Source organism: Bos grunniens, chromosome 2 (genome assembly GCF_055505025.1).
Source record: "Bos grunniens cultivar Pamir isolate PY7600 chromosome 2, Bosgru_T2T1.0, whole genome shotgun sequence".
In the NCBI taxonomy this organism is placed as follows: Eukaryota; Metazoa; Chordata; class Mammalia; order Artiodactyla; family Bovidae; genus Bos; species Bos grunniens.
Window position 1 is genome coordinate 8,603,283 of NC_141166.1, and position 14,772 is coordinate 8,618,054.

Genomic DNA, 14,772 nt, shown 5'->3' on the forward strand with positions numbered 1-14,772 from the left:
TAACTAGCTGTCTCTCCATGGGCAATTAAGCCCCTGGAAGCCCATCTCGTCTATAAAAGGAGGATAACAATGTTCGGTTCGTTGCTTACGAGGTTACGTGAGGTAAATCCTGCAAAGCACGCGGTGCAGTGTACATAGTAATTGGCTCGCAGTAAATGTTCGTAATATTCCTACTAATTATTCTTGCCATCGACATAATGGGGCCAAACAGGAAAAAAAAAAAAAAGAGAGAGATAAGCTATTTTTGGTCACGATGCAAGACGCAAATATCGCCTAAGGTCCAGCCGTCGGGGGAACCTGAACACCACGCACCCAGCATGACAGCCCGACCCCCAAGCTCTCCGCGGAAGAGAAAACCCGGGGATGCAAGCCAAGTGCGCACGGCCGCGCCCCGCCCACACGGCCGCGCCCCGCCCACACGGCCGCGCCCCGCCCACACGGCCGCGCCCCGCCCACACGGCCGCGCCCCGCCCACACGGCCGCGCCCCGCCCACACGGCCGCGCCCCGCCCACACGGCCGCGCCCCGCCCACACGGCCGCACGCGAGGGGCGTGGCCGCTTCCTGTCGGCGTCGGGGCCCAGCGCGCCCCTGCCGGGCGGCAGACCTCAAGCGCCTGCGCCGAGCGCGCTCGCCAGAGGCGGAGCTGAGCCGCGCGGGGCCGGGTGCGCGCGCCCAACGCCAACCGCCCAGCTCGCCCGGTCGCGGCTCGCGCCCTGCGCCCAGGGAGTAGCTCGCGCCGGGGCCGAGGGCGTGGCGGCCTGGCAAGCGGCGCCGCACAGATTCAGCCGCGGCCACCTCCCGCCGTGTCTCCCCAGAGGCCCAGCCCCTTTGCGACCCCGAGCTCCCGCGTAGCCCGTCTGGCAGCCCCGGCCTCTCCTTCCTTTACCTGCCTGCCTGCTGCGGCGACCACGCGCGCAGGTGAGTCTCCAATTCGCCAAGTGGGGCCCGCGCCCGCGTCTCCGAGCAGGCTCTGCACCCGGCTCTGGGGAGGATTGGGGTGCACTGGGTGTGGAAAGTTACAAAAAAAAAAAAAAAAGAAACAGTCCGCCTGTGCCCTGGAGAGGTGGGCGCTCCTGTGCGCCAGACCCCAGAGATGCTGCGCCTTTGCCTCCGGGGTCCAGCCCTTCTCGCGCCCAGGGTGTTGTCTGACAGCTCTGGAGTGGTGTATTTGCAGAACACAACCAATAGAAAGGGTCTGTCTCCCAACAGCTGTTTGACCTTTTGAAAAGCTGACAGGTCCAACCTGCTCCTGAACGCAGAAGGGGGGCAGGTGGTAAAACGGGGCGACCAGAAGGTGGAAGCCCATCTTTGTTGTTGCTCTCCTTTCTCGGTGATGCGTGGGTAACCATCGCATTACCTGTTGGATAACTTCTTGAAACTTGTCTGTCTGCTTCCTTCTGCTGCCTGGGCCAATAGAGCAGTAGTGGTCTGTTTTCAGCTTGCTTGTCTCAGCTTCCGTGCAAAATCTGATCATCTCCTTCAGGAGATTAGGAGTCTAGGGCAGGGAGCAGTTCAGGTCCTTGTTGCAGATACTAACAGTTATTTAACGTGACGCTTTACTGCAGTGCTCAAAAGTATTAACTCCCTCTTATTGAAAGTTACCTGTTGTTGTTTAGTCTCTAAATCGTGTCCGACTCTTTGCGACCCGATGGACTGTAGCCCGCCAGGCTCCTCTGCCCATGGGATTCTCCAGGCAAGAATACTGGAGTGGGTTGCCATTTTCTTCTCCAGGGGATCTTCCCGACCCTGGGATGGAACCCAGGTCTCCAGCATTGGCAGGCGGATTCTTTACCGCTGAGCCACCGCGGAAGCCTGGAAGTCTCTGCATTTCATAGAGTTTCACATGTACTATTTGATAATCGATTGAGGGATTCCCTGGTAAAGAATCCGCCTGCCGGTGCAGGAGACTCGGGAGACGCAGGTTCGATCCCTGAGTCGGGAAGATCCCCTGGAGGAGGAAATGGCAACCCACTCCAGTAATCTTGCCTGGAAAGTCCCATGGTCAGAGGAGCCTGGCGGGTTACAGTCCATGGGCTCACAAAGAGTCAGAACCGTTGGAAAACACACGCATGACTCGTTGTAGCTGTGATTACATAGGATTTAAAATGATTAATTTTAAGACTGTTTCATTAGTTGTGGTTCAAAATACTAAATTATAAAACACAAAATATTGAGACTCAGAATATAGATGTTTGTGTATCACCCGACGGTCGTGCTTTTTGGTGGCGATTTTGTACTGGTTTTCTAGAAATGGACATTTGATGCAGGAAGACAGTGAAAGGCTTGAAAACTCAGGTCCCCTTCTTTAGCCACGCTGTCAGCTTTATGTTTTACTGGGTTAGCAAAACTTCTTTCTTAGAGTGGGAAGAGATCTCAGTGCTTTTGGAGAAGGCAAGATTTTTTTTCCACTATTGAATTATAACATTTGTAAAACTTTTAAACATGTGCATGTTACAAGTGAGTACAGATTTTGTATGGGGCCGGAGGATATAGTGGTTGAAAGACTTCAGCAAAGCATCATGAAAAATAGGGTGATTTGGAAATCCATTAGACTGAAGTCTGTGAAATAATGGGAGCTCTAAAGTTCAATGCCATTTATTATTTAGACCCAGAGAACTACAGGAGGTGAAGGTCAGACAGACAGTGGATCTCCACTTTTCCCCTCGAATGTAAAGATTATAGTGAGGGGAAATGAATTATATGCTGCGAAAGAAATAGCATCAGTCCTTATATCTGTACTTCAGTTATTCTTTAAAACCAGTTATCTTCATTTGTTCTGCCAGTTGGTTATTCTTACTTCCCTCTCCCGCTGGAAAGTACTTCACTGCATTGCAGTAATTATAACAGGACCCTTTCTGAATTACATATGAAAAGTGGGCACAGGTCGTTGAAACATACAAAATTCAAAAATCTAATTTTCACCTTTACTATGGCACCGGTTTTTTTCCTCACCACAACTACTAGAAAGGAGTAAGATTTTCTGCCTGTAAGCAGTGAATGGGGAGGAAGTGAAAGATAACAGCTTTGCAGGATAGCTATTGAAACCCTCACACTGACAATCCAGAGGGTTCTTTTTTTGGAGGAAAAAAAAAAAGGAATTAAACTTATAATATGGAAATTTTAAAAAGGTATCTAGTAGTTCAACATCATCTCTGATTATTTTCCTCATTTTATATTGAGAGGAAAAATGTAACTCAAAAAGCCAGATGACTTTTCCCAGGTTATTCAGCAGGGCACTTGTGGAGCTGGAAATGAGGTATTTGTTTGCTTCCAGTATTGATTGATCACATCAGAAAATAATAAATTGCATCTAGCTAAGGTATGTTAAACATTCACCAAGCTGAGAAGCATACTGTTTTGAAAAATTATTATAATTATTTAATCCTGAAAGAGGAATATACCTTTTCCTGATCAGAATTTAAAATGCAAAGTCAGATTCACGTGCTTGACATTTTCCCTTGATGATTACTTTTGTCACAAGGCTTGTATCCGAGCAGATGGTCATGCTACTTGGAGTTTTCCACTCATTTGATATTTCCATGAGGAAACAATTTGCCAGAAGCCAGCCACAGCTACAGTTGTGCTGCAGATGATGCTAAACCCTGATTACCACAGACTTTTGCTTATAAAAGCTGATGGATATTGGTCTAGCCCTTTCCGATCCATATTTCCCTGGGTTAGGAAATTGAGGGACACCTTAGTCTTGTAGGAGTTGCAGCGGAGCAGAGTTAACAGACTCCAGTAATATCAACATTGAAGCAGTGTACTTCTGTAAATTTTTTTCTTAATAAAATCAAGCTATTTCTTAAGTACCAGCTGAAATAACTTATGATTTCTTTACAGATGTGCTAAGATTGTTTTTCCCACTGGTTGATTCTGATCATATCTCTGTTCACATCTAGCTGCATTTGTGATATCAGAAAATTATGAAATGGTTGACAATGTTGATTTAAGCTATATCCAAAAAAAAAAATCTCACAGCAGGCCTTCAGCAAGAGAACCATCAGGTGAAAGATGATGTCTCTAATACTGCATGCACTGAATTACAACATAAAGTTCTTTGAGGTCCTTGAAAAGTGCACCGTGGACTTTTTCAGCTAGCTCTCTGTTTTTAAATGTTTACATGATTTCATATTGGAACTATATCACCACACCAGTGGTTGCTCTGGAGCTGGTTTTATTGATAGCTGCCACTGAACAGTTTTCTTGAAATGATTCAAAGTGTTAGTTTTGTTTTTGTAGCTTTATTTTTGTGTCCTTTTTGCTACCTGGCATTAGATCATTTGGGTGTGTATTTTTCTCATTTTGTAATTTTAATATCAGTTCCATCAAAATTTCTGATATTATTGGGATCCTTTCCACCCAAAAATACGTTGGCATAGATTATGCCTATGTAAAAATAATTGATTATTGAGCACCAGCTGTATGCAAAGCATCATTCTGAGCACCCAGCATGTATTCTCTGATTTAGTGCTTCTAATATCCTTATTGGATAAGGATTTATTACCCCCATTTTATAGTTGAGGAAACAGAAAAGGAGGCGAACTAACGTGCCTGACATTGAGTCCTGGGGGCAGGCTTCCCGGGTGGTGCAGTGGTAAAGATTCCACCTGCCAGGGGAGGACGCAGGAGGCGTGCGTTCCATCCCTGGGTCAGGAGTACTCGGGGCAGGAGACACAGTTTAAATCTAGAAAATTCTGATTATTGAGCCCGAATCTTCCTGAGATACGTATTTAAAGATTGTTCAGATTTATTTGTAGTTACTATGGGATTTCATTAATCCATCCTTTAAACGGTATCAAATATACACTAATGTATAAGTGAAGAAAATGTAGCAATACTATAAAGATTATTGAAATAATGTTTGAGGAAAGGCAAATAATTTAACAATTATCTAAAAAAACTGAAGGGGAAATACCTATAAAATAACCTATGTAAGTTATAGCGGATAACTGGCAAAACTTGAAAATAGACTCTGATTTCAATAACAGTGTTATATCATTGTTAAAGTACTTGGTTTGATAACTGAACTGTGGATTATACAAGAAAATGATCTTGTTCTTATACAGTGAAGTATTTGAGAGTGAAAGGAGCAATACTGTCTTAATCTCAATGGTTCCAGGGAAAAACGTGTATATAAAAAAATGAGGGAATGATTTTTTAAATGGGCCAAAATGTTAAGTAGTTGATAACTCTTAGAAAAGGGTATACAGGAATTTCTCGTACTGTTCTTATAGTTTTTCTGTTTGAAATTATATCAAAAGAAAAAGTTGCCCTGAAATGAAGGTAGAAAACAGGAAATGAAGGTGTAACATTCTAAGAATTTTTTTTTTAAGTCAGCTGAAGGATTGTTTCTTGTGCTCTGATTTTTTTTTTTTTTCTTCTTTTTGGAGGTTGGAAGAAGGTACTTGAGACCAATAGAAAATCTTACCAAACATAGCTTGACTTTCTCAAATTTTAAAATCTAGCCATTTGGAGCTCCCTGACTCTCCAATCAGGCCCAGTGTTTTCCTTGCCTCCTCTTAATGGGGCGGGGAATAAAGCATTAGTGTCTCTTAAAAGATAAGATAAAAAGACCACCCACTGGTAGTCACACTGAAAGTTAAATTGCCTAAAACCTTCACTACCATGCTAATATTGACTAATTTTTTAATTTTTATCTCTTTTTGTCTGCACTGGGCTCTCCTTGCTGCTCACGGGCTTTCTCTGGCTGTGGGGTGTGGGTTTCTCATTGTGGTGGCTTCTGTAGCTGGGGAGCTCCGCTCTAGAGTGCAGCTCAGCAGTTGTGGCGCCTGCGGTCAGCTGCCCTGCGGCGTGTGGAGTCTTCATGGACCAGGGATCTAAACGGTGTCTCCTGCAATGGATTCTTAACCACCGGACCACCAGGGAAGCCCTAAACTTGACTAATTTCTATGTCAAAACCCTGCAACCCTGCTTTCAAGGCAGCCCGGCCCGAACCCACCTTTCTGACTTTGTCTCCCACCATCCCCACCAAACGTGGTCCGTTCCGGCCATGGCAGACCTCCTGTCTTGGTGCTTGCTGACCTTTTTGTCTCCCCACCTTTGTCCATGGACTGTTGGCTTCGCCTGGAATGCACCCCATTCTTTTCTTGCTGAAATTCTCTTCTGAGAAGCTGTCCTTCATCCTCACGCAGAATTAAATTTTCCTTTGTCTGTGCTGCCATATCACAACGCTGTCTGCTTTCATTCAGCAATCCTTATTAAGCATATACTGTGAGCTAGAAACTGGGCCAGGGACTAGGGATTCAAAGGCACTTATGCTCTGGTAGCTAAGAGTGGTTTGTAAACAAACAATCGTAAGTATTGTAACAGCGAAATGAACTTAGTGCTGTGAAAGCTACAGACTACCCTACATAACTTGGTCTTGAAGAAAAGGTTACAATGAAAGTCACAATGAGATACCATGTGCCCCCTATCAGGCCCCTTTCCAGACTGGAGATGTCCAGCACAATAATCTACTGGAAGAAGTTTTAAACAGTTGTAGTTGCCTGTGGGCTACCCAGTTAGGCATATTCAGTGGAAAGATAAAAAGGCTAGTCTGCAAGTCTAGACCTCAGGAGAGAGAGGCGGAGTCCAGGTATGTAACTCACACAGACCTGTGATTTTCCGTGTGCAAAGGCAGGAAGGACTTGGGGGCAGATTAGAATCTCTCAGGGTCACGTTGTTTTTCAAACCACCATCCCCTCTAGTGCCCAAGATCCTGCTTCCCCCTTCACTTCGGTGACATCTTTCCTGGCTTAAGAATAATTGTCGGAAGCGAGAGACGGTCTTGATAGACACATGTCATGCGGGTGAACCACAGGGAAGCAGGAAGCAGAGTTGAGAAACACTGGTGGTGGTGTAGTTAAATGCTGGGGCGTGGATGAAAGCACTCAGGAAGAGTAAGATGACGAAGACGATGGGGTTGAAACCTCAAGGAGAGAGAGTTGTAAAGGGTGAGTGGAGAGAGAGGAGCCACTTTGAGGACAGATGAGGAGGAAGGAGAGCTGGGAGGCGGGGGCACAGAGACATCCCACTGTGGATGGGTGGGACCAGAGGCTGCCCAGAGGCAGGTGCCAACCCCACGAGGCTGCTGTTGTCCATTCGGGGCCAGTTCAGCCGGAAGGTGGTGGCAGGAGTCCAGCTGCCCAAAATTCAGGAGTGATGGGAGTCAAGGAGATTCCTCTTTCCAGGACGCCTCTAAAAAAGGGGAAGCAGAGACAGAGGGAGGTGGATTGAGGGGCAGGCAGACTCCAAATGGAAGATTTTTCTTTTTTCAAAACTGGGGCGGGGTGGGGGCAGGGACTCGGGTAGAAGTATGTTTGCTAAGGAAGAAGAAAGACTGGGTGGAGACCAATACATTAAAACTATAGGAGGCAGGACTTCCCTGGTGGTCCAGTGGTTAAGACTGTGTGCTTCTAATGCACGAGGCACAGGTTCGATTCCTGGTCAGGGAACTAAGATCCTACATGCTGTGCAGGGCAGCCAAAGAGGGGGAAAAAATTCTGAGCTCTAAAACAGTGAGAGAATAAATTTATGTTTAAAGAAAAAAAAAAGTATAGGAGCCAATGGTTAAGAGCCTGTACTCCCAATGTAAGGGACCCAAGTATGATCCCTGGTCAGGGAACTAGATATCGCATGCCGCAACCAAGAGTTCACATGCTGTGAAAAGGAACGAATTTGAATCAGTTCTAGTGGAATGGATGAACCTAGAGGAGTAAGTCAGAAAGAGAAAAATACCATATAACAACACATATACATGGAATTGAGAAAAATGGTACTGACGAACCCATTTGCAGGGCAGGAAAAGAGACGCAGACACAGAGAACAGATTTGTGGACACAGGGGGTGGGGGCGGGGGCGGGGAGGAAGGAGAGAGAGGGGGCAATGAGAGATTAGCAGAAACATATACATATGCAAAATAGCTAGCTTGTGGGAAGTTGCTGTGTAACTCAGGGAGCTCAACTAGGTGCTCTGTGACAACCTAGAGGGGTGGGATCGGATGGGGGTGGGACGGAGGTTCAAGAGGGAGGGGACCTATGTGTAGCTACGGCTGATTCATGTTGTTGTACGGCAGAAACCAACACAATGTTGTAAAGGAATTATCCTCCAATTAAAAAAAAAAAAAAAGAGTTCTCATGCTGCAGCCAAGACCCAGTGCAGCCAAATTTAAAAAAAAAAAAAATGTGTAGGTGCCAAGATCCTTTTGAGGTGGTTGGTGTCGTTGAGGAGAAACTCTTGCTGGGTGGAGCTCCTTGAGGATGGGAATCATGCTTTATTCATCTCATAGCTCCCTGTACCTAGCACTCAGTATACATTTGGAAAATGTTTATAAAAACAAATGAAGATTTACTTTTTAGAATTAGCCTTTCCTGATTGATATAGTGGAATAACGGGGGGAAATCACTATTTTTCCCCATAATTAACATTCTATATTGTACTCTTTGTAAGCAATCTATTTGCAACTTCATGTTCTTTGAAATAAAAGAGAAAAATCACGGAGAAGGCAATGGCACCCCACTCCAGTACTCTTGCCTGGAAAATCCCATGGATGGAGGAGCCTGGAAGGCTGCAGTCCATGGGGTCGCTGAGGGTCGGACATGACTGAACGACTTCACTTTCACTTTTCACTTTCATGCATTGGAGAAGGAAATGGCAACCCACTCCAGTGTTCTTGCCTGGAGAATCCCAGGGATGGGGGAGCCTGATGGGCTGCCGTCTATGGGGTCGCCCAGAGTCGGACACGACTGAAGTGACTTAGCAGTAGCAGCAGAGGGATAGGGTGCTAATTAAAGTCTGAGAACCACTAAGGCAAATATGGAAGGCTCTGCCGAGCCCTTCTGTTTGTTTGGGGTCCAGCAATGTCTGATGACAAGGTGATTCTGATTCATTTCCTTCGGCTGGGGCAGCTATAATCTGGAAGTAGCTTTTCCATCCAAGATGAGATTCAAAGCATTTTCATGGTCTGGGCTTTTACTCATCACTGCCTACCCCACATTGGTTTATAATTGATCTTTGGTCCCTGAGCTTTTTTTTATCTTTGATTCATATCAACTGCTGTTTAAAACAGATGACCTCATTAAGAAACTTCTCTGCTCCCCTCAAGGTCCTGCCTTTGTTTTTATTCAAGTGTGTATATCTTAATTGGAAAATGTGTCAGACCCAGATTAGAATGTGAAAAATCTGGATCCTGGGAAGTGTAGATTTACCATGTGAATTTAATGAAGGAACTTTCTCCCCCAAGACAGAGGGAGACCAACACCACAGGGAAGAAGTTAGTAAGTCAAAGGAAGTGAAAAAAAAAAACAGTGAAAAAGAAAAATATTAGATACGTGGAATTAGGTCTTTTTCACAAAAAAGGGAAACTATATCAACCTGAGATGGGAAGCCACTTGGTTATGCTCCTTTTGGTTCCTTTTTTTTTTTCTCTTTCAGGTAAATGCTGGCTTGAGACTCCACTTTATGTGACTTTCAGGTCATTTAAAGAGACATCATGACCTAAGATGGGGTTTGTGGGCAAGAGAGTAATCAAATAAATTTGAAACATGCTGTATATTAAAAAAAAAAAAGGAAAAGAGAAAAATCACAAATTAGGTAATATTGTGGTAGTAATCGGAGAAGGCAATGGCACCACACTCCAGTACTCTTGCCTAGAAAATCCCATGGATAGAGGAGCCTAGTAGGCTACAGTCCATGGGGTCGCTAAGAGTTGGACACAACTTCACTTTCACTTTCACTTTTCACTTTCATGCATTAGAGAAGGAAATGGCAATCCACTCCAGTGTTCTTGCCTGGAGAATCCCAGGGACGGGGGAGCCTGGTAGGCTGCGGTCTATGGGGTCACACAGAGTCGGACATGACTGAAGCGACTTGGCAGAGGTAGTAATAATCATGCTTATTTAATTTTCTTGTGCCTGATAGGTAATGACTTAAATTCCAGCATCTTGAAGTGTGTAATGTCAAGGCACCTGCCTGGTGGGTGTTGCGTGCAGTTCATCAGAAGAGATAAAAATGGATAAAAACAGTCTTATAAGGCAGTCGCTGTTCATTATTAACAGGGGGACACTATCCACTCCATGCTGGTAAAATGATTTATTTTTAAGCATTCAGAGAAAGGACATTTTTAAAATTGTCTTCTATGTCAGATTTTGCCTGTAGTTAATAATGCTGATATTAACGAAGACTGACTTTATATAGAGCTTTCGGTTCTGTGTAACTTAGTTCTTCGAGAGTATATTCAAAAGAACAGATTGGTTAAAAAAGGTGAAGTCAGCTCTTTGCAGGCCATATTCAGGGTGCAGATGGTGAGCGAATCCGTGAGGGTTTTCTTCTGCTCTGCCAAGTTTCAGTGTTGTGGACCTAAATCCCAAACAAATCTGCGAAGGAGGTTCTGGTTCACATTTTCCTTCCCCCTGCTTGTAAACTGATGTATATGTTGATAGTATCTCCTTTTGTATTATTCCCACCCGCCCCCGCCACCTCATTTCACTATAAAATTTCCAGCCTTTTTTTTTTCATAATAAGTCATTGCTTGTGAAATATCTTATGTAAAATATGCTAAGCAAATCAAATTAGTATATATAGAATTCATTGCTGAGGACTGTGATGAGTTGATTTCAACGTTGATTGATCTTTCCTGAATAAAATTGCCTCCTTTGATGAATTGCTGTCTTGAGGATTAATTGGAACCTTACTGAACCTTCAATATCTTATCTCTGTTGTTTTCTCTTTTTTTAAACAGTTAATGCCTGGTAGACATCTTTGAACTTTAAAAACAGAGAAGACCTGCTTTTAGAGGAAAATGCTGAGGGACACTATGAAGTCTTGGAATGATAGCCAGTCAGATCTTTGCAGCACTGACCACGAAGAGGAAGAAGAGATGGTTTTTGGTGAAAATGAAGATGACTTGGAAGAGATGATGGATTTAAGTGACCTGCCTACCTCACTTTTTGCTTGCAGAGTCCATGAAGCAGTGTTTGAGGTGCCGGAGCAGAAGGTAGGCATACACCCTAGCTTTCTCTGCCTTTGGTAGTGTGTTGAATGTGTGTGGATTCGGGGAAACAGTTGATGGCGGCCTATTTGCAAAGTTTGTTATTGGTCCATGGCAGGTAGAGAAGCGTGCACCAAACTTTAGACATTGCTTTGGCATTTTGGGGCTCACTGGTGGCTCAGACGGTAAAGAATCTGCCTGCAATGAGGGAGACACAAGTTCGATCCCTGGGTCGGGAAGGTCCCCTGGAGGAGGGCATGGCAATCCACTCCAGTACTCTTGCCCGGAGAATCCGATGGACAGAGGAGCCTGGCGGGCTACAGTCCATCAGGTCTCAAAGATTCAGCCTTCTGGCATTTTTATTATGTTTTATGAGAATATCAGCCTGCAACAGATAGGAAATGCTTAAAATCCAGTCCTACCCCACGAACATTTTGAGAAGCACTGGTTTATAGTGAATGCTGAATGAAGTCTTAATAAGTTCATCCATTGATACACTCAGTCATTCATTTTTGTAGCTTGTGGTTAAAGAAAAGCTACGTGACTTTTAGCCTCACTTCTTATTACTTGGTAGTAAATTCACAAAAGAAAAACTTACTTTAAGCCTTTTTCTGAGGCTAATAACATAATTAGGACTGTTTATGATTTCATTTGGGGCTTCCCAGGTGGCTCAGTGGTAAAGGATCCTCCTGCCACTGCTGGAGATGCAGGAGACATGGGTTCAGTCCCTGGGTAGGGAAGATCCCCCTGGAGGAGGAAATGGCAACCCACTCCAGTTTTCTGGCCTGGACAATCTCATGGACAGAGAAGCCTGATGGGCTACAGTCCACGGGATTGGAAAAGAATCAGACACGACCTAATGACTGAGTATGAGCACAGTAATTTCATTTTAACAGAGTTCTCGGTATTTCTTTTCTTACTTCCTGCAGCCTGCCCAGGGCAAAACGATTGAGTTTATTTATTTATTGTTTTGAAGATGTCTACTCTTTGGTTCATTCATTATTTACCTATAAAAAAAGAGAATGTGTGTGTGCGTTTCATTCCACGGTGGCCTCACAAAAGCCTGTAGATCTTAAGTTACACAAAAATAAAATATTTCTACCATTGGTATGAATTTTGCATGTTCTAAGACTTTGTTTCAAAATCCCACCACGCTTCCTTTTAATTTGTTATCTATGTCTTCCAAGTATTTTTCTTTCTGGTGACTCTCGTGGAGCAGAACTTGATATGATGAATAGTTTGACTCAGTACATACTTGAGTGCCTCGAGTGTGTAAGGCACTGTACCAGTGGCTTCAGGGGATAGAGTAGGAACTTAAACAGTTCTGCCTTGAGAGCCCTGCAGTGGAGAGGATAAGTAATTTGATGTAAAATAGAATACTCATGCCTTTAGAGACGCTTGAAAGTACTGAGTGTAGGGAAAATTAAATGTTCCCTTTGTAGTTTTCTTCTGTCAGTGTCTTCTTTTGCTTTAATTTCTCCTGGGCTAACCTGTTTGTGCAGGTTGTCCACACGTGTGCAAAAGACAAAGCAAAATAAAAAATACCTCTCTTGGATTACGGGGAGAATAATTCTGATTCCAATTAAATGCCTTATTTTCAAAAGAATTTTAGTTTTTTCCTGATTTGAAAAGGTGTTTGTTTCTTTTTAACTTTGTAATTGTTGGAATGAGCTTTTACCCTCTTCTGAGTGGTCAACCGAGTGACACAGGAACCATTGTCAGCTAAAACTGAATCTTCATTTTAGACTGCTGGATTTTGGCTCTACATTTTCACCAGTGCTTCTTGAAAATGGTGTGAAGTGGCAGAGGAAAAGTAAAGAATATAGTAAACTGTAAGAAAAAGAAGCCACAGGAAAAGTTTATCTCATAATTTCTGTTTCTGCAGCAGCCTGGTCGTTAGCTTTTTTCCACGTGCTCAGCTAATCAGCGGCTCAGTCCAGAGCACAACAGGTTTAGTACCTAATTTTTCTATAACAGATTGGAATTCATTCCAGTGTTATTGACTTGTCGTTTTTAACCCCAGTTTTCCCTTTCTTAAAATAAGGAAAAATTAAGCAGCCTTCTGATATGAACATGAGAGATTTTCAGGATTTAATTTAGGTTTTTATGGTGGGGGAAATTGGAGTGCTTCTTCTTTCTGCTTTACGTCTGTGTGTCTGAGGGATCTTGGTAAATGTTGATGCAAAGCAGCACTCCAGCTGGAACCTGACTTTATAAAGAAATGCATGTCGCTTTTACATTAGTCTGTTCACAAAGCACTACCCTTTGTACATAAAACTGTTTCTCCTGACCTACTTACCGTACGATTTTGGATTTGTTTTTCTAATGACAAAGGTTGGGATATATTAGGACATCTCTACTTGCTCTCCTGGTCCTGCTTTTTGATCAGTGATACCTAGCATCTAATACAGTTGCCTAGTACAGAGCAACACCTCTTAGGTTGACTGAATGGATTCTGTAAGATATTTGTTGAGGATTAGTGATACAGAGTTGTGATGGAAAGACAGACGTACAGAGCTGAGTGAGGTTCAGTAGTACGTAGGAGATTTAGCCTGAAATTACGATTTTAGATACACTGGCCCAAATTTCTCTGGTCCGTGTAATCATATACATGATACAAATCTTCCTGTCGAGCATCTGGTTTCTATATCCTCAATTTAAAGATGAATAGAACATATTACTTAAGAAAAATAAATGATATTTAGAAGTTAACTGAAATCCTCTGATTCTCCTAATCAGTTGCTGAATGTTCCAATTACAACGTTCAATCCAGAAGAAGTAAGTCTTTTGAGAAAACTGATTTGTTTTAAATCTGGAAATTGAAAGGGGAGATTCAAAGGAAGAATGTTTCTATTTAGTGAACTGTGTTTTTAACAGTGCTTGGAAGGTAACACAGTTTGAGTAAATACTTAATTGAATCTAGTACCATTCTGGCCAAGAATTAGTAAAAATTTAGTTAACTTCAAGGCTAGATTAAATACTAGAGAATCATAGAAGTTTAGAGCTGAAAGAAATCCTATTCAAGTCGTTTCAGAGTAACAGAGTAATTGAGCTTGCTTTTAGAACCCGTTTTTCACTTATTCACTGAAAACTACAAAATATTGCTGAAAGAAAGACAATACAAATAAATGAAAAGATATTCACATCCGTGGGTTGAAATACTTAACATTGTTAAGGTGTCAGTACTACCTAAAGCAGTCTACAGATTTGGCACAGTCACTGTCAAGATCCCAAAGATATTTCCTGCAGAAGTAGGAAAACTCTTCCTGAAATTTATAGACTCTCAGGAGACTCCCAAATAACCGAAACAATTTTGAAAAAGAACAAAGTTGGAGGACTCAAACACTTTCTGATTTCAAAACTTAATACAAAGCTATAGTAATCAAAGCAGTGTGGTACTTAATGTCAATTGTATCTCAGTTAAAAAAAGAACAGTGTGGTATTGGCATAAAGATGAACAAACAGGGGCTCTGTGTCAACCTAGAAGGGTGGGATGGGGAGGGTGATGGGAGGGAGGTTCGAGAGGGAGGGGACATGTGTACACCTATGGCTGATTCGTGTTGATTGATGTTTGACAGAAAACCACAAAATTCTGTAAAGCAATTATCATTCAATTAAAAAATTAATTAATTAAAAAAAGAAAGCCTCCCCCAAAGGTAGACATATTGACCAGGTAAATAGAACAGAGAGTCCAGAAATGAATCCTTGCATATATGGTCAAATGATTTTCAACAAGAATGCCAAGACCATTCAATGGAAAAAGGACAGTCTTTTCAACAAA

General features: G+C 43.1%; 1 protein-coding gene across 2 annotated transcripts in view; it reads left to right on the forward strand.

Annotated features, from left to right (window-relative positions):
* The first annotated feature begins 570 nt into the window (after positions 1-570).
* Positions 571-14,772, forward strand: part of RCAN3 (regulator of calcineurin 3) — a 33,019-nt gene continuing 18,817 nt past the window's right edge. Inside the window, exons 1-2 of one of the 2 annotated variants that reach the window (XM_086328467.1) lie at positions 571-919; positions 10,743-10,997. In XM_086328467.1, the coding sequence (XP_086184593.1) occupies positions 10,803-10,997 (195 nt within the window). In that variant the 5' untranslated portion in view covers positions 571-919; positions 10,743-10,802. The remainder of the gene's footprint in view (positions 920-10,742; positions 10,998-14,772) is intronic. The other variant, XM_086328472.1, reaches the window with a different exon arrangement.